This window comes from Aegilops tauschii, chromosome 2 (assembly GCF_002575655.3).
Source record: "Aegilops tauschii subsp. strangulata cultivar AL8/78 chromosome 2, Aet v6.0, whole genome shotgun sequence".
In the NCBI taxonomy this organism is placed as follows: domain Eukaryota; kingdom Viridiplantae; phylum Streptophyta; class Magnoliopsida; order Poales; family Poaceae; genus Aegilops; species Aegilops tauschii.
The window spans coordinates 377,958,342-377,984,747 of NC_053036.3; the positions used below are offsets into that span (position 1 = coordinate 377,958,342).

Below are 26,406 nucleotides of genomic sequence, written 5' to 3' on the forward strand. Positions count from 1 at the left end.
CCTCAACTATTATTGTGGGAAATGGCGCGCGCACCCCCTTTTGGGACTCTCCGTGGGTGCACAACCGCAAACCCATGGATTTGGCCCCTCTCATCTACGCGGCGTCAATGAAGAAGAATTGGAAGGTGCGGGAAGCACTAAAGGATGGCGCTTGGGTTAAAAAGATCAAGATGACGTCCGATTTTTCTATAGAGCACTTCAGACAATTTCTCGAGCTTTGGGCCACCATCCGGGATTTTCACCTACAGGAGGATATTGACGACGACATTGTTTGGAAGCATTCTACTAGTGGCCTCTACACGGTGGAGTCCGCCTACAAAGCGCAATTTCTCGGCCTCATTCGCTCTCCCTTGGAGCATGCAGTGTGGAAAATCTGGGCTCCACCCAAGGTCAAGTTCTTTGCTTGGCTGGCCATCCAAAATAGAGTCTGGACTGCGGATCGTTTGGCCAAGCGCGGTTGGCCTAACTGTGGCTCATGCCCCTTATGCATGCGTGAGAATGAATCGGTTGACCATCTCTTCTTCAAATGTCGTTTCACCATTCGCCTATGGGGCTTGGTCAAGGCGTGGCTGCAACTCATTCACATTGACACCTCTACTTGGCCCCTGAGGCATTCCACCTTAGAATGGTGGCTTGGGTTGACTGATGCTTCCGTCCCCAACCGGAAGGCCATGGCCTTGCTCACCATGCTCACTACATGGACGATCTGGAACGAGCGAAACGCTCGTGTATTCCGCAACATGGCAGCTCCGCCTACGGTTCTTCTCGACAACATCAAAAGGGAGGCATCATTTTGGGTCGCCGCCGGAGCTAAGAAGCTAGGGTCCATCATGCCGGGAGAGTGATTCTTCCGTGTATTGTTAAGGGGTGTTTGTAACACAAACTCTATTCTCTCTTAATTAATATACATGGCAAATCTTTTGCCCGTTTTCAAAAAAATAAAATAATAGGCTGACCATCTGAGGACCATTATTAAGCAATTTGGCAACATTGAAAAGGAAACATGATTGGTTCTAGTAGAAAAGGGCCAAGTTATTACTTTAGTGATAATGATATATATATATTGTTCAGTAATATCAGTAAGTATTAGGAGTACTGTACATACTAACATTCAGGATAGCATAACAAGGAGAAAATATGATACTTTCTGCTATGCAAGAACATAATCTAATTCCGCCATTACACTACAGTTAGCAGAATTCATATACGAGAACATTAGACTGTCAAATTTCCCTACTAGCCACCAAATTCTGATACAACTTAAACGAGAGAGAAAAAACAGAGTATGAGGTGTACACAGTAGCTTGGCCAACATTCTTGCGCTGCACATGCAAGAATTATCACGCATTGCTCACCTATCTATCATGACCTTGTTTTGTCGCACATATCCAAGAATCCAGGAGCTATTTGACAGAACATATACATATCGACTCTTCCTCGATCACATCAACACACCATCCTGCGGAGTTGTTTCCTTGTACAGTTGTACCACCAAACATACACCTGACGACCTGAGCCCTCCTACAAATCGTCACTGTGACACTAGCACAGGGAAGACTCTGGACTTGCAAGAGCTTGTTATGTGTTAAGCGAGTCATATATTCCAGTATATATACAGAAAGAAAAATCTATGTCCTCAATGACGTTTACAGAGGTTGGTTGCTGGTGTCAGTCTGAGTTTGCTTGGGTTTTCCCACACGTTGGTCCAGAAAACATGGATTTGGTTTTTCCGAGCAGAGTGAAAAAACACTTCTTTGCTTTGACATAAGATGACACACATGTGAGTATTATTACGTGTTTGCGGGACCTCCTGCTTTCACGGGCCATGGTTTTAGCCTAACATACAATCCCAAGAAAATACCACATGAGCATATTTAAGAGTTCAGTCAGGGACCATCGGATAGCAGCCCAAGAAGCAACACAAAAATCTGTACCTGGCACCTGTCCTTCTATAAAGGACTTGCTCATCACTATGAATGATTGTTTTGGATGTCAAGTTGTCAATAGATGCACCGCATGAACAAAGGACAAGTAGAAATGAGTACTCAAGATCATTGCAAAACAACCGTCGTTATGAATCATGTATCCCTTGCATCATATGCATCCCAAGCTCCCAACACATAACATGTAGATAGTAAACTCGCATTGATGTTGCAGTAAATTAGTTTGACATCATCATACACAATAAGAGAGCAAGTTGGCAAAAGTTAGGAGCATTTAGTCTTGTAGATCGCCTTGTCTGCAACATGACCAGATGCCATCTTTGCTGCAAGATTATATCTGAACCTCGTTTTTTTTTGCCTTGCGATATGAACATTGCTTTTATTGGGCACACTATATTCTACATCCTCCCTCCGTTCTTAAATATAAGTCTTTTTAGAGATTCCAATATGAACTACATACGGAGCAAAATGAGTGAATCTACACTCTAAAATATGTCTGTATACATCCGTATGTACTCCATATTGAAATCTCTAAAAGACTTATATTTAGGAACGGAGGGAGTAGATGATAGTCATATAAACAGGAGAACACTGATATAAACCAGGTTTTAGCTAGGATACAACATATGGTAATTGTTTTAACAATACTACCATGTAGTCAACAAGATTCATAGCACGAGGAAAATTACAACAGCTACTAGCTGTGCAATCATTTATGATTAGACTATCTCCAGGCTCCAGCTAATTGTTCATCATTGTTCACATGTAACAATCTCAACATGAGGTCATCAATCATGTACTACCTCTGTAACAATCAAGTATTTTGAACTGCCAGAATGTCCTACATTTGGGAACAGAGGGTGTAACAATCAAGTATTTTGTGCGCTTCTAGCAAGGGGAATGCAATAATAACGCTGAATTAGCTAGCATCCCGTTTAAAAACTAACTAAAAAAGCTCACACAATACCTGCACAATGGAAAGAAGAAAGACCAGGCACAACTAACCGCGTTGAACAGTACAGGGATCAAGGGTGGTCACTTATTAGCAGGTCCAAAGTCACATCTCTCCTGCTGTTTACATTGGCTTGGGCATAGCACGTTAACCAAACAAGCATCATGCTATCATCAATGTTGTACAGAACAATCACTTGCTTGACGCGAACCCTGATGGACAAATCAAATCTCATTTCATGATGATCACAAAGCCCTAGCATCCACCATGTGACCAATCTCTAACCCGAAGCGAGCCGACCGATTGCGAAGTCCGCACATGTAAGGCTCGCTCAACTCACACTGGGACCAGCAGCCTGGGATTGGGACACACAACACAAGCGACCGATTAGACACGGAAATCTGTGCTGATGGCAACGGTACGAGAGCACCTGATCGAATTGCCCGAGCAATCGCCGGTTGCTGCTCCCCTCTCCACACCAAAAACACAATGATCGCCCTGATACAGCCAGGACGCGCAACAGAGAAATTTACTCTACAGAGTCATTCAGCACGGCGGCATCAGGGAAATCTCACGGGCAATTTCTACTACTTTTCCTATAGCACTGATCGCGGGAGGTAACTCCACAAAAAAGGGCGGGGCTACGCGAGATTCATTAGCACGAGAGGTTCGTCTCTGGGAGCTTACCAGGTCGGCTGGCGTGGTTCGCCGGCGACCGGCAGGGGGCGGCTGACGAGAAGGGGCCGTCGGTTGGTCGTCGCCGTTTTTTTTTTTGAGATGAGGTCGTCGCAGCCGGCAAATCCTATTTGGCGCATATGCGCCGGTTCGCCAACCGGCGCCTGCAGGCGCATCGAATTGGGCTCGGCCCATCTTGCTACCTCGTATCTGTTTTCTAAAACGAAAAAAGCGAAAGCAACTAGTTAACGAGCGCTCCTTCGGGAGCCTCGCAACTATCAGCGCCACTTGGCGTGCTCTCAGCCATTTGCCACGTGTCGCGCTCTGGACGCTCCCTTTAAATTTTATTTTTTTATTTTTCCGCACGTGTTTTCGGCTTTATAAACGGTTTTTTTCGGTTTTCCTCCGGTTTTCGCGAAAAGTCACGGTTTTTCTTCCGCGAGAGGCACAGTTGTGCTTTAGCGAGAGTCACGGCCATGCCTTTCGGAAACGAAAAAAACGCATTTTTCTAATTTTTTTTCTTTCGCGAGAGTCACGGTTTTACTTCCGCCAGAGGCACGGTTGTGCTTTCGCGAGAGTCACGGCCGTGCCTCTCGGAAAGGAAAAAAAATACGCGCTTTCTGTTTTTTTTCTTTCGCGAGAGTCACGGTTTTGCTTTCGCCAGAGGCACGGTTGTGCTTTCGCGAGAGTCACGGGCGTGCCTCTTTCGGAAAGAAAAAAAACGCGTTTTCTGGTTTTTTTCCTTCCACGAGAGTCACGGTTTTGCTTTCACGAGAGACACGATTGTGATTTCGCGAGAGGCACGGCCGTGCCTCTTTCGGAAAGGGAAAAAACCGTGCTCCCGGTTTGATTTTTTCGTCCGGTTTTTTCATAAAAAAAAGTTTGTCAAAACCTATCACCATGGTATCTAGTTTTGAAGATCTCAACGCGGGAAATCCAATGATGAAAACGGTTTGAGATTTGGACGCACGGTTTAAGAGAGAAAACGTTTTGAATAAATCGATGTACGAAAAAAAGGAAAACTCCCAGATTGCGACAAGTGGCGCGCTACATGTGTGTCGCTTGTTCTTTTCAATGAGTTGATTTAGGAAAAAAGGACGTGCGCTAGGTTGGATCGAACCAGCAACCTCCTGCTCGAGGGCAGACTGCACTAACCACTAGACGGCAGCCAAATCATGTGCGCAATTGCCCTTCTTCACTTTTTCTTCTATGTCCTTCGCTTTTTTCTCTTTTTCCATTTTCTTTTTATTTGGAACTATTTTGTTCGGTTTTCTATTCTTTTGGCCAAATTCCCAACCGGCCGCCGGACCATGGCTCCTCAGTCCTCGTCCACCACCGCTACCCCACCGCCTCTGCGCGCCGTCATCCACTGGTTAACCGCCGCGCGGAAACTCGAAACCGGCGACGTCTCGAATCCCCCGCTGCACCCAATCCGCGCCGCCCCAAACTTTCCAGTTCCCAACGAGCTATTGCTCCGAAGCCGTATGCTAGTAGATGCGCTGAGTCACCGTGGCTTCTCCTTTCTCTGCCGCGGGAAGCCGCTCTCTGCCGGTTGGTGATCGATTTGTCCCCTACCGGGCCTCTGGTTTCTGTTCGATTGAGGTGCTGGGGAATGCTGGAGAAGGGAATCCGCCATTTTTTGTCTAGTTGAAGCTGCCGTAGGGTTTGGAGTAGTTTCAGGCCTCTTTTGGTTCATAGGATAGGATTATCGTAGGAATAAGAATTTTGTAGGAAATAAGATGACATGTATCTCAAATCCTATGAGTAGGAATAGGAAACGAGATGTCATTTGGTTGACACCAAAGGAATTGCCATTATTCTGCTGATGCTGTGTTTGTGCAGTGTGGAGGTGAAATCTGGATTGCTGGCCATTCCTTTTGTTATTCCACACGTTAACCAGGTATTTTTCAGCTACAGCTCCGCCCTTTCTTTCTTCTGGACCTGTTTCTGGTTCATATATCAGTGGATCAGTTCGACGTGTTTACAGTAAATTGCTGGTACTTACTGTGAATAATCCATCTACTATTGCGATGTACGGCATATCATTTTGAAACATGTTAATTTTTTTATGTTTCAAATTGTAACAATTTGTTGGAAAAAATGTGTAACATTTTGTATTTGGTTACCCTGTAGTATGCTGTCTGCAGCTATTTGGTGCAATTATTTGTAAGGAAGATTGTGATGGTATTTCCATGTCGTTGAATAAGTGGTAATCCTTTTTAATAGCTTAACTTGTGTAGCTAACAAAGCAATGTATAGAAAATGTATGTATCTTGAAATGAGTTTGAAAAAAAGAAATGTTACCGGAGTGATTTAGTCTAGCAAGTGATATAAACAGAGCATTGCTTTACTCATCTGCACTTCAACAAGTTTGCTCTGTTAGGAAATATGCAACTTGTATTTCCTAGGGGGCAAGGGCCAGTATATATAATTATATATATACACGTAAATGTGATAAATACGTAGGAACCCCTGATACTACAGGGAAAATATACAGGGTATATATGGAACATAATATAACTCTAACACCCCCCTTAAAATAAAATCCATGCTACGCTCTAATCTAGTTATTCATAAAGAAATCCATCAAGTGTAACTAGGAACGCACATACTGAAGAGCAATAACCTGATCCTACACACCAGTGCGCACAAAAGAAGCATCAATGCCAATATGCTTGGTGAGCTCATGCTTCACAGGGTCGCGCGCAAAACTGATAGCACCTATACTATCAGACGAGAGTGTAGTAGGTGTAGTAACAGACACACCAAACTCCTGAAGTAACCACCGTAACCAAGTCACTTCTGCCGTCAGAAGAGCCATAGCTCGCAAAGCCTCCACACTCAATCGAGAAACTGCAGTCGGTTTCTTCGTCTTCTAGGCAACGAGAGAACCACCAAGAAAAACACAGTAAGCAGAAAGTGAACGACGATCCGAGGGATCACTAGCCCACGTAGCATTCAAACGTAGCATCTGAATAGGCTTGAAGCTGTAATGAAGTAGCATCTGAATAAGCCTGAAGCTATAACGAGTGGAGTAAGAAAAGAAGGTGAGAGATCATGCCACGAACATATCAGACAATGTGAAGAAGGTGACTATAGTGAAGAATATAATAGGAGATATGTGGACGAGTGACAACTAGATACACAAGACACCCAACATGATGGCGATGACGGGTCAGATCAAACAGGGTGTCACCATCAGAAGTACAGATGTGAACATTGAGCTCCACAGGAGTCTCAACAGTGCGCTCATCAGCAAGAGCAGCACGAGCAAGAAGATCCTGGATATACTTCTCTTGGGAAATACCATCATAGGTAGAAGAAACTTCAATCCTGAGAAAGTAGCAAAGAGGGCCAAGATCAGACATAAAAAACTGCGCACTAAGATGTGCCTTTACAAAGGCAATGTAGTCAGGGTCGTCACCAGTGATGATCATGTCATCGACATATATAAGAACACGAGTTCGATCACAAGCGGAAAGATGGACAAACATTGCAGGATCATGAGAACTCTTCGAAAAACCAGCGGCAGTCACCGCGAAGGTGAAGTGCTCAAACCAGTCACGAGGGGTTTGCTTAAGGCCGTAGAGAGAGCAACGAAGACGACATATCATGCCATTAGGAAAAGAATACCCACGTGGTGGCTGCATGTAAACCTCCTCACACAACTCACCATTAAGAAAAACGTTCTTAATATCAAGCGGAGATACAGACCAACGTCGAACAGAGGCCACAACAAGAAGAGTGCAAACCATGGTCATATGGGCCACAAGAGCAAAAGTCTCATCGTAACCATGACCATGCTCCTGCTGAGAGCCACGAGCTACAAGACTAGCTTTGTAGCGCTCAAGAGAACCATCAGAGTGAGTCTTAACCTTGTAGACCCACTCACTAGTATCAAAAGGATGCTGATAACCTGAGAGACCGACTCACTAGTATCATAAGGTAACTGAATCTGTTCGCCAAGTCTACAACCCTGACACTCTAAAGAGACATCTCCTGTGATAGACCCAATAAGACCTATACGAACTAAAGACGACAAATGAGAACCGCAAAGATGACCGATTCGATGATGCTAGTGCTGGAAGGATCCCGTAGCTGAAGCGACGGAAGTAGAGGGACTGGCGATAGTGTTAGCAGCAGAAGGAACACGAAACCGGTCATGGCGATGGGGACCAGCCCTAACCAGAGTGTGTGTGTGACGATCCTGGACAGAATAAGAATCAACGTAAAGGACGCGACAACTAGAGTCAGTAAGCTGACCAGCAAAAAACAGGTTCATGGTAAGTCGAGAAACATGAGCAACATCAGGAATAGAAAAGGAAGTGGTAAGAGTGCCCATCAGTTGTGAGGACATGAACAGGAAAATCGGGAGATCTAACAAATGATAAGGTGGAAGAATCAGAAGATATATGAAAGGAAGCTCCAGAATTCAGAACCCATGGGGATGTACTTACTGTTGCGGTGGTCGTTGAAGCATCAGTCACATGACTTGCAATAGCCATCGAAGAAGAATCGGAAGCGGCAACCAAACACTTAAGCCTCACAATATCCTGCTCAGTCAAGGCGATGGCTGAGGATGTCGAAGTAGAAGCAGAAGTTCCAAAAGAAGATGTGTCCACCTTGTTGCGCATGTGCCGCTTCTTCGTGAATCAATCAGACTTGGGGTGACCATCCTTGTTGCAGTAGCTGCAATGAGTACGATGGCGACCCTCACCACTAGGAGGAGTGGGCAGGAGCAGTGGAGCACTGGAGCAGGAAAGGGTCGATGCAGCAAATGGCGTAACAGGAGCTCGTACATTGAAAGGGAACCTCAAGTAAACTGACACCACGTAGGCGAGTCTCTTCAACATGAATCTTCGAAATCACCTCCATAACAGAAACACGCCACAAGCTAACACCTGAGCGCGCCACGGCTCAATCTCCTTACGGAGCGGAGAAAAGAACTCATAGACGCGCTGAAACTCCAAGTTGGCCCGCACAACGTGTAAACATTGGCAAGAACCACAACCAGCAGTGCAAGGAGAATCAAGCTGGCATGAGATAGCGGAACTCTATGCGTGGAAATCATCAGAATTGAGTCACCCTGCTGGAGAGCATGGTTCTGGCGGACCACAAATATTTATAGGGCATCACCAAAGGGCTGATAGCACTGTCGAAGATGTATCTACATCTCGAAGACAGTAGTGAGACCCATAAACTCAGAGGTAACTTGAGGTAGAACATTGGAACAAAGAAAAGCCACAACAAGATCATCATCGTCAAACTACTTAGTGTAGATAGACAGCTCATCACGATACATCTCAAGGGCCACCTGTTAGTCCGAGGCCTGATACTCATAAGCAGCAATGCAACATCATCAACAACCTTGGTGGCATCCTTATCATCCTGGGAAGCATCCGAGGCAAGAACCGATGGCGTCGGTGAACTAGGAGCCACAAGAGGAACAAGGGGTGAACAGAGAATCTCGCTAGAGAGAATGCTACAGAGACGAAGGCCACACATATGAATGTGCATAAAGGCAACAAACTCAATGTAGTTAGTGCAATAAAACATCATCGGGCTGTTGAACTGTATATGTAGATTGCCTAGCCCTTTCCATCAGATCGGTCTTTTGGTTGCATTGGCTAGAGCATGCAATTCTACATCGTATCAGAGCTAAGAGGTCTTGAGTTCAAGACCCGGCTGCCGCAATTAAATTGCAGCCCACTTTCGTTTCACATTTAGGCTCGAGGGAGCCACACGTGAGGGGGAGTGTTGACGAATAAATGCATTGCCTAGTCTCTTCCATCAGATCGGTCTTTTGGTTGCATTGGCTAGAGCATGCACTTCAACATGGTATTAGAGTCCAAGGTCTTGAGTTCAAGTCCTGGCTTTCACAGTTTATTAAAAATTGTTGTTGCACCCCTTTGTCCACGTATAGGCCTCTTGAGCCATACCTCTTAGTCTATCCACGTGTTGACTTTTCGCGTCACATGTTTTTTTCGAGAAAATGCAAAAGCTTTGCGTTTCTTTGCATTGAAAAGTGAGGAGTTCAGTTACAAATGTCCGAGGACGCGTGAATTACAGCGTGATTAGTGTACATCCCATGTTTGTGGCAGTACCAGCCGGAGGCTGGGTGCCCGAGCAGCCGCCCAAGAGGAGGCCTCGTCCTTGATCCTGTTGAGAAGTGTGTTCCTGGATGGTGTTGCGTTGTCGAAGACGCAGCTGTTCCTGTGTTTCCAAACCATCCAGGGCACGAGCAGCGCAACAGATTTCAGGGCTTTGTGAAGTCCCGGTGGCGTGTTCTCCCTGGCATGCTTCCACCCGTCCATGAGGGAGGGCTCGCGGTTGGGGATCGGGGCTGGAATGTGCAGCCAGGCCAGTACCTCGTGCCATGCCTGGCGGGCGAAGGGGCATTCCAGCAGCAAGTGCCGGAGCGTCTCCGGTTCTTGATCGCATAGGAGGCAGCGAGGGTGATGTTGCAGTCCATGTCGAGCCAGCCTCTCGGCCATCCAGCACCGGTCTTGATTGGCCAGCCAGTGAAAGAATTTCATTCTCGGTGGCGCCCAACTCTTCCAGATGAGCTTCCAGGAGTAGCAAGTGGTCGATCCATGGAAGGTGGCCTGGTAGCAGGATTGTGCGGAGTAGGTGCTGCTCGCTGTCATTTCCAAATCAGCTGGTCCGGGGCGGCGGAGAGCACCGTGCGTTGCATGACCTGCCATAGCTGCAGGTACTGCCCAATATCGTGCAAGCCCAGGTTGCCGTGAATGTCGCGTGCCCAGGAGTTGCCAATCAGCCCGTCCGCCACGGTTCTTGCCATGCGCCGTCGCTTGGGTATGCAATCGTAGAGATTGGGCAAGAGTTCGCGGACGGATTGGCCATTGATCCAGCGGTCCTCCCAGAGCAGGGCGGTCTGCCCATTCCCGATGGCCATGGTCGTGGATGCCCAAAATAACACGCGCTCCGTGGGTGAGAACGGGAGACCGAGCCCTTGCCATGCTCGCTCGGGGCTCGTTTTGGCGAACCACAACCATCGCAGCCGCAAAGCGAGGCCGGCGCGTTCAAGGTCGCGCACGCCTAGCCCCCCAAGCTCGATGGGGCGGCAGACGCGGCTCCAGTTGACGTGGCAGTGCCCTCCGTTGGTGGCAGCGCGCCCGGCCCAGTGGAATCCGCGCTGGATCTTCTCGAGCTGCTTGATGGTCTTCTTGGGGGGCGCAAATGCGAGCAGTTGATGCACCGGGATAGCACACAGGACCGATTTAACTAGTGCCAGGCGCCCGATTTTGGTCATCAGCCAAGCCTTCCAGGATGGGAGGCGCGCGACGACCGCGTCGACCATGGGCTGCAGCTGGGCGGCAGATGGACGGCTCGTGGACAGGGGGATGCCGAGGTAGGTGATAGGGAGTGTCACCACTGGGCAGCTGAGGTGCGCGATCGTCTCCGTGGCCGTCTGGTCGCCATGCAAGACAGTAGCGGAGCTCTTGGCGAAGTTCACCTGGAGTTCAGAGGCCCTGCCAAACAGGGCGAGGACCTCCCTAACCGCAGCAACGTCGTCAGCCGTGGCATGGCAGAAGATCATGACGTCGTCGGCGTATAGGGAGATCACCGGGATGTTCCGACACGGGTGCAGCGGCTGCAGGATGGCCAAGCTGTGGGCGCGTCCCAAGAGCCGTCCAAGTGTGTCGACGGCGAGCACGAAGAGCTGTGGGGACATAGAGTCACCCTGCCGGAGCCCTTGTCGATGCCAGATGGGTGGTCCGAGCTCGCCGTTCATGAGAATGCGCGTGCTGGAAGATGACAGGAGGATGGCTGTCCATTCCATGAAGCGGTTCCTGAATCCGTATTGGCGCAAAACCTCGAAGAGGAATGGCCAAGATATGGAGTCGAAGGCGCACGTGAGGTCGAGTTTGAGCATAACTCGCGGAGCTCCCAGTCGGTACATCTTGAGCGACTGCTTGACGAGGACAAAGTTGTCGTGTAGGCTTCGTCCCGGGATGAATGCATTCTGGTTGCGGCTGACAAGGCGGTCTAGCTTGGCGCTGAGGCGGATTGAAAGCACTTTGGCAAATAGCTTGGCTACTATGTGGATGAGGCTGATCGGCCGATAGTTGCGCAGACCGTGGGCGGCGGCGTGCTTAGGGAGCAGCGTCAGCAGCGCCTGGTTCAGCTTGCTGAACCCTCTTCCTCGCAGGTTGTAGAGCTGTTGGAACACGTCAAGGAAGTCTTGCTTGATGATGCTCCAGCACGCGCGGAGGAACTCCGTCGTGAATCCGTCGGGGCCCGGCGCTTTGTGCGCGGGAAGGCGCTTGACAGCCTCCCATATCTCCTCCATGCTGAACGACTCGTTGAGGTCGGCAAGGTCTGTCGGCTCAATGAGCCGCGACAGGTCCAGGGAATGCTCGCGATCGGCGGCGGTGCCGAGCAGGGCGTCGAAGTGGAGGAAGGCCGCCTGCGCCATTTCAGCATGCTCCGTGAGGACTCTGCCATCCGCGGCGAGGCTAAAGATGCGGTTCTTCTGCCGTCTGAATGAGCACTGCCGGTGGAAGAAGCCCGTGTTGGCATCGCCGTCTTAAAGGTTGGCTATGCGGGAGCGTTGACGGGCGATCGTGCGTTCCATGGACGCAAGTCCCAGGTAGGAGATCTTGAGTTGCTTGCGTAGCCAGGCCTCCGGGGGCGAGAGAATGCGTGATTCCTGGGCCTTGTCGAAGCGCGAGATGAGCTCGTGGGAGATGGCTAGCTTGGCCTTGATGTTGCCCGTGGATTTGGAGCTCCAGCTCGTGAAGCAAGTCGCCGTTGCCTGGAGCCGTAGCATGAGGCGACGGAAGGGGTCGGCGTGGTATGTGGAGCCCCAGGCCGTGGTCACCACCTCCTGGAACCCATCCAAGAGTAGCCAGAATTCCTCAAAATGGAATCGCCTATGAGAGGTGGGCACCGTCGAGCAATCTAGCAGCAGCGGGGAGTGGTCGGACATGACAGACGCGAGGCATCGAAGGTGGCATCCGCCGTGTGCGTCTTCCCAGTCGGAGGTGCAGAGCACGCGGTCAAGGTGCACAAGGGTCGGCGGGGTCTGCTCGTTCGACCAAGTGTAGCGTCGCCCATTGAGGTAAATCTCCTTGAGCGCGAGGTCATTGGTCAGGCGGCGGAATTTTCCCATCATCCGTCTGTTGACGTTGCCCGTGTTCTTGTCCTCGTCGCGGAGTATGAGGTTGAAATCGCCGCAAACAATCCATGGCTCCGGACAAACCGCCCTTATCTCGCGGAGCTCCTGCAGGAAGGCGATCTTGTCGACATCGTCCTGCGGGCCATATACCACCATAAGCCACCATGGCGTTCCGGTGGTCATGGACACCTTCGCGGTGATCACGTTAGTGGTGAACATTAGGTCCGTGATGGACACGGCCCTGCTCTTCCACGCTAGCAAGATGCCACCCTGTGTGCCAATGGCTGGGAGGTATGTGTAGTCGTCATACTCCGAGCCAAGAGTGTCAAGGACAACAGACGAACAGAGCAATTCCACTTTCGTTTCTTGCAAGCATACAATGGAGGCCCCGGTGGTGTCAAGGAGCGATCGGACGGCATGGCGACGAGCCCGCGCGTTGAGGCTGCGCACGTTCCAGATAGCTATCTTAAGGCCGTGATCCATGGAAACGAGATCGACGGGTAGCAGGGTCTAGGCTAAGCTAGCACTCGCACACGCTGTCGACGCGTGCCGCAGGTGTCGCCCGCGACGCCACACAGGCTGGGATCTCGCGATCGACCAGCGCGACAATGGCCTTAAGGACCGTCTGAGGGATAGGTGCTGCAAACATATCGTCGTAGGCCTTCATCTCGGCAGCGGTAATCTTCTGGTTGATGCCAATGATCTCGAGCGTGCGGAGAACTTGGACTTGGGCTCGTCGCTCGGCAGTTGGAGGCGCCCCCGTCGGGCAGGAGACGGTGGCAGAGCGTCCGCGGCGGGGGGCGAAGTTGAGCGGCCGGCGTGGCTTCTTCCCTGGCGCCGGCAAGGTGGCGTTCATGTGCTTTGTTGAAGCGGCCAGGAACTCTCCCAGCGTCCAGGACTGGGGCACGGCACGTCCTCACGATCAACGCAGCGTGATTGGTGGGGATGCGAAATGATTCGGGGCTGGCTCACTTGGGCATGGGGCATGCACGGCCTCGCGGGTGGGCATGGGCGATTCATCAATGGGCCTCGTCGGGGAGGGGTGGGCCGCGGGCCTTTGCAGAATCATGATCGGGCTCTGCAGACTTTGGTCAGGCGTCGACACAGCGGGGGCAGGGAGGGCAGCCTGGCGCGGCAGCAGGGGAGCTGGCGCCATTGGGTGGCCCCGCCCTGTCCAAGGCAGCGCGCGTGGTGGCCGGGTCCGTGGACTGGTCAGCGGAATCCAGCCCCATGTTGTGGTTGGGTGGGGTGGGATCGCCGCTTTGTCCCGACAGGATAGCTGGCTCGGCTGGTTCATCCTGCTGCGAGTCTGGTACGTCGCTGGCCAGCGCCAGATCCTGACAAGCCGAGGCGTCAGGTGTGGCAGGAAGTGGCCCCGCAGGATCATCGTTGGGAGCGATGTTGCCCGCCAGATGCGGGGTCTCGGACGGTGTTGGGTCTTCCTTGCATGGTCGACACGCGTCCCGACCGCGCTGGGCTGGGTGTCCGCAGCAACGGTGTCAGCACTGCGCGCCTGGCCCGCAGTAGGGCGCAGCCTTTGCTTTCCTCTGCTTTTGCCACTTCTGGTGCGATGACGCCGATGTAGGGCCCCTTGCTGACCTGGCCAGGGCAGCACGCCAGCCCGTGGCGGGATTGTGGGTGGCGCTGTGCCGGAGTTGGCAGGCCACGTCGGCGACATGGAGGGGCCGTCCGCGTGTGCATGCCTCCCGACGCGCAAGCCCAGGTCGTCAATTGCCATGCCGTTGGAGCGACCAGCAGGTGGCGCGTCCATGCGCCTACGCTTGCGGCCGCGGCGATGTGCACGCCCAGGGCCACGGCCAGGGGCGGGATCTCGATCCTCGCCGGCGCCGTGGTCGCCGTCCCGGCCGGTGCCCGGCGGCACGGAGGTAGCCAGCGCCCTGATCATGGTGGCGGGGGCGAGCACGATGGAGATGGGGTACGTCAGCGTCCTGATGGTGGGAGCATCGGAGCTTAAGGACGCCGACACCTGCTCCACCACTTCCAGGATGGCCGCGCGTTGGATGCTGGCAGGATCTTGCGTGCGCCCGGACAGACGGAAGGTGGCAAGGTCAGCGCGGGAGCGGGTCTGTGGATGGAGGCGCTCGATCCAACAGCTTTGCCCCAAGATGTGCTTGGCGGTGGACAGGTGCCATGCTTGGGTGGGGACGCCGCGCAGCTCGAGCTCGACGTGGAATTCGAACTCGTTGGACCCGGCGTGAGCCAGCTTGCACCACGTCCGCATCGAGAGGGAGAAGCGGGGCGAGTGGATGAAGTGGCCGCCGGCGAGTTGTTCCTTGGTGGATAGAGAGCTGAAGAGAATCAAGAAGTCCTTGGGGTGGTGCCGGTGGACGGTGAAGTCGAAGGAGTCCAGGAGCAGCTTGGCCACCGTTCGGGGGAGACGGATGGGCAGTTGTCGGTGATGGACGCCACCATAGCGCGGCCTAGGACGAACTCCGCGTCTTCCATCTCCACAGTGCGTGACACGATAACCCGCACTGGCTCAGGCGAGCGCGTGTCGGCCGCCGGCGCCACCTTAGCAGCGGAATGGGCTTGCTGCGCGGGGGCCGCAGCGGCAGGGGGCGCCAGGAGCGCGGGCGGCGTCCGTGGGACCGCGGCGGTGGCGGGATTGGTGCATGGCTGGCGGCGACGTTCCACGTCCCGACGACGCGGGTCACAGGAGCGGGAGTCATGGTCGAATTCCAGGCAAGTGCGGCACCTGATGTCGTTAGTGCAGTCGCGTACGCGGTGGCGGTGGTCCAGGCAACGAAAGCAGAGGCCGGCAACCTCTTCAGGCGAAGGGCTCCGCCGGCGAAGCGGGGGTGGGCTGGGGGTGTGCTCCTCGCGCGGACGGCGGCGACGATTCCTGCGCCGTGGCTGCTGGAAGCCGTCCGCGTCGACGACGTCTCCGCCTGAGACGCGGTGCACCTCCGAGCGTGGGCCGAGGCGGTTCTTGGCCGGCTGCCTGGAGATCTTCGTCGTAGGGCCGTGGGAGGGCGGCGCGCCATGCCTCAGCGGTGCCGGTGGAGGCGGGGTGGCTCGGGCGACGTCGATGTACGAGCGCGCCGAGGACTCGCTCTCCGAGCTGAGCCAGCGGTCGCCGGAGGACACGCGCTCGCCGGAGAGGGTCGCACGACGGTCGACAGGGTCAGTGCCGAGGGCCGCCATGGCAGAGGCTAGGGGAGGGGTGGGAGGAGGGCAGCCGGCGGCGGTTCGACGGCGGCGGAGCTAGGAGGCTAGGCGGAGCGGGGTGGGAGCGGGGTGGGTGGGAGCGGAGCCATCTTCGCGTCACATGTCAGAGGGGTGTTGAAGTGTATATGTGGATTGTCTAGCCCTTTCCATCAGTTCGGATTTTTGGTTGCGTTGGCTAGTGCATGAAGTTTAACATGGTATCAGAGCCTAAGGTCTTGAGTTCAAGTCCTGGCTTCCCCAATTTATCCAAAAATTGTTGTTGCGCCCCTCTGTGTCCATGTATAGGCCTCTTGAGCCATACCTTTGAGTCTATTCACGTGTTGACTTCTCGCGTCACACGTGAGAGGGGGTGTTGAAGTGTATATGTAGATTGCCTAGCCCTTTCCATCAGTTTTGACTTTTGGTTGCGTTGGCTAGTGCATGAAGCTTAACACGGGCAACGAGGAATAACAATGTAGCCCGACGATGAAGACATTGTACCTGTTTTTTTCTTTCTTTTTTCTCTTTTTTTACCAAAAGCCAACCAACCTAATCAAATCAAAACCAAATCGCGTCAATCATCCACATCGAACCAACACCAAATTGTGGCGGCTGGCTCGGAAGGCAGCGAGCAAAGCCCACACAGGAGGTCAGTGGGTGAGGCCGACTTGGGAGGTCGGCGGACGAAGCCGGCGGGATCTGGTGTGTGGTTGTGAGCGGCGAGCCGATAGGGATTGATTGGCTAGAGGCCGGCGCCGGGCGCTAGAGGCCTAGATGGGCAGGTACAGGAGGGCACATGACTGGAGGCATTGGAGACACGGGTGATGGGAGGCGTAGGCGCGACAATCGGGTGGCGGGTGCTAGAGGCGCAGATGGACGGGCCTACTTGGGAGGTCGGCGGACAAAGCCTGCGGGTAGAGTGGTGGCGGGATCTGATGTGTGGTTGTAAGCGGCGGGCTGACAGGGATTGATTGGCTAGAGGCTGGCGCCGGGCGCTAGAGGCCCAGATGGGCATGCACAGGAGGGCAGACGACTAGAGGCGTGGGAGACACAGGCGATGGGAGGCGTAGGCGCGGCAATCGGGTGGCGGGTGCTAGAGGCGTGGATGGATGGGCACCAGATGGTAGGTGACTTGAGGCGTGGGAGTCACAGGTGGTGGAAGGCGTGGGCTCGGCAATCGGGTGGCAGGAGGCGTAGTGACGGTCGATGGGAGCGGCTGGCCTGCGGGGAAGAGGAAGACAACAACGACCGGCAAGAATGCAACGGTGGCGCAAGATTGGATCAGGAAGAGCATGAGTTGTGCATGTTAAAAAAATACCTAGGGTTCTAATACCATGTTATGAAATATGCAACTTGCATTTTCCGGGGCCAAGGGCCAGTATATATATACACATACAAGTGGTAAATTTGCAGGAAACCCCTCACACTATGGGGAAAATATACAGGGTATACATGGAGCATAATATAACTTAACATGCTCATCAGCATCAGAAACTGATTCTTATAATAACACATATTCTCGTATAAATATTTATGTGATTTTTTTGCGAAATGTTTATATGATTACTGATGGTTATTACTTCAGCAAACCTGTGTGTATACTGTATACCAACAAATATTTGACCTTTTTAGGAGAGTACGCGGTGAAGATATATTCTGTTCTTATCTGGAAGGCAGTATTTATTTGATTACCTTCAGACACTCCAAAAGTGTGGCCGAAATTGCTTGACCCCTGTAGTCTTTTCTCGTAATGGCTAGTGTGCCGTGCCAATGTATTACGAGTCTTTTGCATATTATAAGATACTCCCTCCGTTCCTAAATATTTGTCCTTCTAGAGGTTTCAACAAGTGACTACATACAAAGCAAAATGAGTGAACCTACACTCTAAAATATGTCTATATACATCCGTATGTGGTTGTCCATTTCAGGTTTCAACAAGTGACTACATACAAAGCAAAATGAGTGAACCTACACTCTAAAATATGTCTATATACATCCGTATGTGGTTGTCCATTTGAAATCTCTAAAAGGACAAATATTTAGGAACGGAGGCAGTACATGTTAGTGAGTTACAGTGTAGGACAATATCCTTATTCTTATGTGCTTTCTTTGCCAGAACAAGTTTGTGAGGCCACAAATTATATATGCATATACCAGCTATAATCTCATGTAGGCTGTAATCTTGAGATTGCAGGAACCATAAGTTCTATGTCATGGTCCAGCAAAGCAGGTCTCACCTATATTTTATTCTTTAGTTCCTCCTTTTCAATGGAAAATCCCCAAAACTGAACTTCCAATAATGATCACCAGTGGGCACAGTCTATTTTGCTGGTGAATCAGCCAGAGGACTTTCCACTTGTAGGTGTACGGTGTACCCAGTACCCACAGCCCACAGCCCACTTGTAGGTCTTTAGCATGCAAGAAGCAACAGTCTTTCTTTAGCAAAAGCTGGAAGGGGAACTTGACCCATACTTGACAAAGTTACACGGGTCACAAGGTACATGGTACAAGACCTATCGATACAAGAGTTGTGAGTAATGATGCACATGCTTGGTTCAATGGACTGGGATCTGTGCGGCGCATGTGTTTGAGAATGGCAGCTTTTGGTAGTAGGGAAAAATATCTATACAACTGAAAAATGCTCACTGCTCATTGTTACAATGGGCATTTCCGATACAGTGATTCACAGTCTGAAAACTAAACCTCTTCAGCTTGTATAGCTTCTCTGGTGAATTCCCAGTTCTGCGTGACTCTGTAATGTACGATTGTGAGCACGTCTACTGCTTCTTGCATGCAATCATGTCAAGTGGTGATGAGGAATATGAAAGGACTCCGACGGGCTCTGGGCGAGCATGGCTGTTGTTTCTACGGCCTATGCGAGAGTGGGGGTTAAATTCTCAAGGGCGAGACAGCTTCCAGTGTCGACACGTCGGCGAGGCTACATTGGAGACTGAGAAATATCCTATTTGTTGCCAAGACTTATCAGTACTGTGAGTGCCCTTATCTCCCATCTTTTTCCCTGTCAAATCTGTCTATTGTCCTTCATGTTTGTTAATGTTAGTTTATTGGAGTACTGCTGGTTCTGTTTGCATGTTCTGAATCCTGTGACGATTGTACTTCTGTGAACATGGTTGGGAACGATAATGGTAGCAACCTGATAGGGCAGTATGAAAACAACTTGGCTCAACTGTAGCTGAACTGAAGCAACTGGTATTAGCTCTCTAAGTTTTGGATTTATATTGAACTTCATTTCTGCAAAACTGGAGTATGGTCACACCCAGTGTGTCATCTGCACGAATTTCGCATGAAATTGGTGGCAGAAACATAGGCACTGATTGCATAGATTTGGTTGTAATCTGGATGACTAAACCAAGTGTTGCTGATCTAAATAAAAAAAGGCAAGACCTCCGTGTTAAATAGCAAGTCAGTTAAAAATCTACAGGCCTTGTCTTTTTTTTTGTTTGTTGACAAAATATTTAAAGTTTGTACACATGTTGTTTCTGTACTTGTGGGAATTCCTATGATATATTTTTCATAGCATATTACCTGTCCAGTTAGTTTCGTATGAGCAGGGTCTTTGTAGAGAGTTGCATAGAAGTTCTGGCAGCCATGCATGCATGGCTCGTAATACGCCTGTCAAGCATGTGCTCTGGACAAATTTTCTTCAAGAACCAGTTAATTTGGGAACTGAGAAGTTGAGAGTTGAGACGTCATGTTGAAAGTCATAATGAAGTGGTTGAATGCATTACAAGTGAAAACCACCTAGCAAAAACCACTATAAGATGAGAGGGTGACAGTAATAGATTCATAATTAGTTTAGGGCACGACCTGATTGGTTCTTAATTCATCTCTTCTCTATGATTCATTTGGATGTGATTCTGAGCTGAAAACATTCCTGTAATCCATTGTTTGAGATGGTTGCAGGATGCAGTCGCTGATGGTGAAGTCTTTGAAAATTATGTAAACCTTTTCAACTAGCTATGTTATGATTGTTTTAGTCTAGTATGCCAGCAACTCCTGAGTTGTACAGTGGTCATCCTACGCTTAAACTGCACCCCATGTCCCTGCTCATCTACAATAAGAAAGTGATGTCAAGAATATTCCTTGATACAGTATGTGATAATGTGGCTTTCTGGAACATGATTAATCTCAGGTAAAGATGACCAAAGGGCATGAAAGGGCAAAAGGTATGGGAGACATTTTCTTCCATTTTCTTGTTTTTTCTTTGCGTACTTGTTTATACTTTATACTATGACTGATAATGACGTGAAGTGAGGATATATTGCCTTGTAACCAATGGAGAAGGATGTTGGTTGATGCATTGAAGTTCATAATAACCCGAGCAACTAATTTTGGTGCCTTTTCATGCCTATAGATACCACCTGTTTCTTTAGTAGTTTGAATTGATTGCACGGTTGCACCCATTGCCACTCCCAAAATTAGTTACCTCGTTTATGTTCTCAGAAGGTATTCTAGCTTGGGATGCAAGTGGAGCCGGCCAACCCATTTTCTTCCTAGTTCATTTGCTTGACAAAAACTCATGTACAGAAATGACTGTCGATTGAGCTGGAAATGAACATCCTATTGAGTGAGGTGGCCCAATCGGTCGACCCATTTGCATCCCTACTTTTCTAGCCTTTAGGCGAACATGAGCCTTCCTTATTATGCATGACCGGTTGGTTGGGTCAGATAGGCTTCATAATGTGGATGACTGAATGAATCAGGTACCAACTTATCGTCTTTATAAGTGCAATCTATTTACCTGATGCATATACACCTAGATTAAATTACACTTGATGTCCATAAACGCGATCTATGTAGCTGATGCATGTACGCAGTACGCCTAGATTATATTACCCCAATTTTGATGATTATTCTGTAGGTGGAGGCGCACTAGCTGCTAGTCGCTGCGAGCAGACAGAGCTCCGCCCTTGTGAATGACCATTTTACCCTGTGAGTACATTTAAACTTTTGGTAATGATATGTTGGATATATGTAAACCACTCCAATCTCCATTGCGTAATTGATTCATCCGTTATAACTACTTGTACGTTCCGTGCTACCACTTTTGTCCATCTTTGTTGATTGTCGTAACCATTGTGGTATGCTTGTATATATGAACCGTGTTGTACATGTTAGATATTATGGCCAATAAAATTAAGATTACCTTTTCATGTATAAACTAGCTAGGCATATCCAGAAAGTACGAGAAACTTAATTAAGGCTTAGGCGCATATGCTAATGATCTAATATTGCCAAATCGACCAAAAGGGACACCCAAATGATGGGGAAAGGGGGGCCAAGAACTGATGCCTCTTCTCATCAGCAGCCATATTAACATTATAAAATCGCCCACACACAGTAGATACGTCAAGACCTAACATATTACACACAATCGAGGCATATACATAGCAATGCATGTCTTGTCATACAGAAAAGGTCGGAGCAGATGGAGAGATAATGGTCACAACCTACATAGCAGGCTTACTGCATCGGGTACAAGCTGGTACACTGCAAGCTATAGGCTGCAGTGAGCTAGCAGCGACACATGCATGCACGCACATGACAAAATAGTAGGTTACTGGGAGTACTAGTGGCTGGGCCATGGCTATTGTCTTTTCCTCCTTCCACTACCAGACATGTCGACGGTCTTCAGCTATCAATCTGCTTCCAAAGTCCCAGTCAACACTAGTATGCATCGGCCTCTCAGCCCCCAACTGTGTTGCCAGCACACTGCATCGTGGACGCATATAACCTTCGTCTCCACAAATAGGAGCTGAATCAAATTCACACTAGTGGTAGATGTAGGTTGCACGTACACTGGTTCACAGATCAACTAGTAACTAAATTGACCGAAGAAAAAACTGAACAGTAGAAAGACTACTGGAAACAACACACACAAGACGCTCACAAGCAAACTCTTATTTGAGTGGAGATATACGTAGATGGTAGCTAATAGTAGCTATAGGTTGATCCATAGGCTTGTTGCATGCGCCATGCATGCAAGAGAAGAAGGGGTGGGCTGATTGTTTCCGTCAGCGGCGGCGTGCCGCTGTCTCCCGCTGCGCGTTGAAGTAGACGGCAGCGACCGGGAGGCCAAGGTCGTTCTCGTCAGCGAAGCGGCGTGTGTTGAAGTAGTCCCTGGTGGAGGGAGGGTTCATGGCCTGCCGCTTCTTCTGTTGGAACAGCACGAAGGTGAACCTGTGAATGCCAATGTTGGGCTTGGGGCTCTCGTAGCTCACCACCTCCCTTCCTGCATGCATTCATGTGTTTATTCAGGGAAATTAAGGATGGGACCAATCAGCAAAAGATAAAGCAGTCATGCATGAAAAGGACTTACCAAAAGAAGCATCTGTGGTGCCAGGAATATCACTGACGATCCTGCATGCACAAGTCATAATCTGATCAAGCATGTTTTTATGCATAGCTGATCATATAAATCTGACCATTTATATTCACTAAACAAAAACTGATAAGTTTTATGTCCATAGGAAAGAACCTAATTGATCACCAGCTAAATTAATTTGGTCTTAAACATGTAGCTCACTTGGACTGATATGTATGTCTTTCACGTTATAGAGATTTTTCCATGTTGTGCTGAGCTTATTGGTCTTTATAGTCGTTAGGCTTTCGATTGCTCGAGTACTGTAAACTAGTTTGGGTTAGTAATTACCAGTGGAGATGCTCCCTAAGGTATGGATCACTAGGCCCTGGCACATCTGGGTCCGTCATGACCTGAAGAGCGACAACACTCATTTATCAGCTGGATGTTACACTAGCTAGCTTTGTGTACAGATGAGATGGCCGGAGAGGATAGGAGGCGCAAACCAGAGTGAAGAAGGATCTCATGTCCCCACCCTGGACTTCAATGCGTGGCTTGGACACGACCGCCGACGGGAAGAACTCGTGGCCGTTGAACACCTGCTTGTTGGAGCTGTAGGTCACCGTCATCTTCACTGTTGGGTTGAAGTTGTCGATGACCTCCCCGATGACCTTTCCAACGATGAGAGGCTCCAGCACCCTAGCCATGGCTAGCTACCTAGCTTGAACTGAAAAGTTGGTGATGATCGATGACAAATATCTACAGCCTGCAGGTAGCTAGTAGAAGCACGAGAGGAATGAGGTAGTATAGCCTGATGGTTGGTGTTGAGGTTGGGTGGCGTGGAGGCTCTATTTATAGCTGTGGAGAGCCGCGAGGTGAGTGAGCTGTGTGTGAGGAGGGTGAAGTTTTAAAGCTAGATTATCACTAGGTGATGTTTGATTATTCTGTCCTTGCGCACTATAAAACTGGGGCATACACCTTAAAAAGGTTTCAAACCTGAAAACTAGCATAAGTCTGTATATTCGTGATAGGTGGGTTTTGGGAGAAGTTTGTTCGAGTTAATAATGCACAGAATCCACACATTTGGTAAAAGAAGAAAGCCTTATTGCCATGTATGCGCCTACAAAGTCCCAAGCTGAGGTAGATCAATTGTACCATAGTACAAGTTCCCGAAACAGTTCATCGATCCTTCCGCGGGACATTATTAGAAGCCACACTGTTTGAGCGCATTGACAATTGCTTAAAGGCCTTTTTCAAAATTGTCTTAGTGATGATTGAGTATGGCCTACACCATTAAGTCTAATACTATGTATTTATATTTCTATCAAAATGCTTCTTTTTTCTTATTTTTCTCTTGAAAATGCATGCATGCATATAGTTTAATTCTACCCAGTCAAAAGAATATGTATTTGGAAAATTATTTGTTGATCTGTACTGGAATATTTTTGCAATACTGTAATTTTATCAGGTATTACAATTATATTATGAGAAAGCGCAGTAGTGACCCGCAAAAAGAAGAAGAAGAAAGCGCAGTAGTGAGTTCAGTGCAGGGAGATATGATGCTCCAACTCTGCGCTCAAAAACTTGATTGCGGCAGGGAGAACACCAAAGCCCAAAGGGGTGCAAAAACAGAGTGCGTGCGCTCCACTGGCGTCCCTCTGTGCTTGTCTCTAGTTTGCTCATATTCGCTCTTGTTGGGCTTGGTGTTTGTAACTGTTATTTGGATAATTTCTGATCTTATGTACTCCCTCCGTTCACAAATATAAGATGTTGTATTACCTCTGTACGCTAATATAAGATGTTTTTGCAGTTCAAATCATCTTACATTAGTTTACTGAGGGAGTAACTTTTTTGTGAATCAGATGTATATAGCTACGATTTAGTGCGTTTGTTCACTCATTTCAGTCCGTATGCAGTCCATATTACAATATTGAAAACATCTTATATTTGTGAACATTTGTGAACAGAGGGAGCAGTTTTTTGAAATTATCATCTGATTGTCAATTTTCATGTCTGTGGCATTTTGCGGTAAGTACTTTTATTTATGTCTGGATACTGCGCACTGGACCAGCTTTGTACGTTTACTGCCAATTGTTGTCGCACCCGGTACACAGACCAAATAGTGATGTGATTGGTGCGGAGGGTCTAGCTAAACGAAAACAGTTCATTCCCATGTGCATTTCGTTTACCAGCTAAACGAAAACAGTTCATTCCCATGTGCATTTCGTTTCGCGTGGGTAAACTCCCGTGAATCTTAAGAAAGGTCAAAGATGGCTGCCCGTCCGCCAGCTTAATTATGCTAATTGTCATTGCTCTTTTCGTCCATCCTTTTTCAGTTATTTAAGCATTATACTGTGTGAATTCTCTGCGCCGTACCATTTCACTTTTGGATTCCACTAAGCTTAAACAAAGCGTGCCAACCTAGGAAGGATAAGCCGGCATTCCGATTTGATGGCTGCCGAGCTGGGCAACTCAGCAGGGGATCAAATGATGGGGTTACCCTTTTTGACGATGCTTTTAAAAAAATAGTTTCATTCCCAGTTTATTTTAGCTGACCAGTTATGTTTATTCTTGCTTGAAGATGTATCTGCTGCGGAGCAACCTAGTGGCCCTTCTGGCTGTTGTAGACTTTGTTCGCCATGTTCATAGATATCCATCTCAAGCATATATAGAGATGTATGAAGACCCAGGCTTTTCCTCCTCACCGCGGTTCTTGTTGTGTTGATTTAGACGCATGTGCCTTGGACGCGGATTTTGCTTAACAGTTCATAGATGAACCTAGGAAGGATAAGGTTCCCTTTTTTCGCAAAAAAAAAAACCCGAACATAATTCCAGCCGGATTGTATTGAATAAGCAAAATGTTGGGCTATTTACTAAAGGCCATCTACAAAAATTCTCCACACGATTCCGTCGCAAAAAGTTAAATTCTTTGCACGATTATCACAGTTTGAGTTAAACACGTAGCTCCTCTGTTCTTACCTCCTTTTGTCGTGTCCATGCATTGAGGTTTGGTAGATAGTGTTGCAAAGAACATTCTATAAACAGCATTGCATCAAGATGGACTTGCCACTATTGATGATTTAATTATTCTCGTGACAGTTGTGAGGTTGTCGCAGGGGCCAATTGGCGAGCATAAAACTGTGTGCTGGGTCTCTTTTTCGGCTACATCACAGGGTGGCCTCTCGTCAGACCAACTTGAAGGATCCTCTATTTCGTAGCTTTAATTTGCACTAGACTTGTATTTTATTTTGTTATAGTAGCTTTGCAATAGACTAAGGTCAGGTTCTCCTTTGTTTCCAGAAATGGAGTGTCCAGGTTGGGTCGAGCACATGATCTTTGCCATGCTAAGGCCTCCGATCTGCTTCTTTTGCACTCTGAAAATAAACTCCAGTTGGCTTGCTTGGATGGAACCTGCTACCTGGGCGACGGTGGCCAATAAGCCGCTCGCAGTTGCAGTCTTATCTAAACAACTCCAAGAGCTGGCTTGTGCTTTTCTAAAAACGTGTTGGATGTTCGTGCTTTGCTATAAATATAAAATCCCCCGTGTCCTCGGCTTTGTTATGCGCTCAAGTTGAGCTTTGCTGTGAGTTGTGACTCATCTCATGGTTTGTGCGATGCTATTTATTTGTTATAATTTTTTCCGAGGAATCGGCAGGAGCTTTGCCTTTATATTAAGAAAAAGAGAATTGGCCAGTTTACAAGAAAAACTGGCCGAAAACTGATACAACGAAACACACGCCAGCCGCGGGGATGCGTATTGAACGAGCTGACAAAACGACCAGGTTGCTACCCTACTCACGACCCGGAGTCGCCACTCTGGCTTACAAACCTTAGCAACGAACATACGTCGGCCTTGAGGCTGCACTCCACACGAGCCGATGACTCTGTCGCCCATGCGACCAAATCCGACAATCAACAATACAGAGATGCTCTCTAGAGCCGCCGCTTCGACTTCCCCACCTGCCCCAAGGCCGCTGTTTTTTTTATGACGTGTTTTTCCTACATATAGTATTGGTGGGTAAGTAGAAGCGGCGTCGACATCCACAATAGAAAGGCCATGGCTTCGCTCACCTTGCTTATTTCGTGGACCATTTGGAATAAGGTGAACTCTCGGATGTTCCGTCACAAGAGCGCCCCACCACTAATTGCTCAACATCGTCATGTGCGAGGCGAAGCTTTGGGTCACCACCGAGGCGAAGAAACT

General features: G+C 49.1%; 1 protein-coding gene and 1 long non-coding RNA gene across 3 annotated transcripts; one reads left to right on the forward strand and one right to left on the reverse strand.

Annotated features, from left to right (window-relative positions):
* The first annotated feature begins 4,590 nt into the window (after positions 1 to 4,590).
* LOC109744452 (uncharacterized) lies at positions 4,591 to 25,881 on the forward strand. Of its 2 annotated transcripts, none has more exons than XR_012202776.1 (3): positions 4,591 to 5,470; positions 18,592 to 20,833; positions 23,671 to 24,101. It is a non-coding gene; the product is annotated as an uncharacterized lncRNA (long non-coding RNA). The 2 variants fall into 2 exon arrangements; XR_012202775.1 differs by adding an exon at positions 25,503 to 25,881 and having other exon boundaries at positions 4,596 to 5,470; positions 18,592 to 25,376.
* LOC109744451 (CEN-like protein 2) lies at positions 21,632 to 22,997 on the reverse strand. Its single transcript, XM_020303570.4, has 4 exons — positions 22,709 to 22,997; positions 22,554 to 22,615; positions 22,221 to 22,261; positions 21,632 to 22,133 (listed from the first exon to the last, which is right to left on the reverse strand). The coding sequence occupies exons 1-4, from the start codon at positions 22,907 to 22,909 to the stop codon at positions 21,916 to 21,918; spliced, it is 522 nt and encodes a 173-aa protein (XP_020159159.1). The 5' UTR covers positions 22,910 to 22,997; the 3' UTR covers positions 21,632 to 21,915.
* Positions 25,882 to 26,406: the final 525 nt, after the last annotated feature.

Excerpts from the sequence above, each read along its gene's own strand:
- LOC109744451 (XM_020303570.4), bottom strand. The coding sequence starts at position 22,909 with ATGGCTAGGGTGCTGGAGCCTCTCATCGTTGGAAAGGTCATCGGGGAG. Across the intron at positions 22,616-22,708 it reads TGAGATCCTTCTTCACTCTG|GTCATGACGGACCCAGATGT; the intron begins GTTTGCGCCTCC and ends GTCGCTCTTCAG. Across the intron at positions 22,134-22,220 it reads CACCACAGATGCTTCTTTTG|GAAGGGAGGTGGTGAGCTAC; the intron begins GTAAGTCCTTTT and ends GAATGCATGCAG.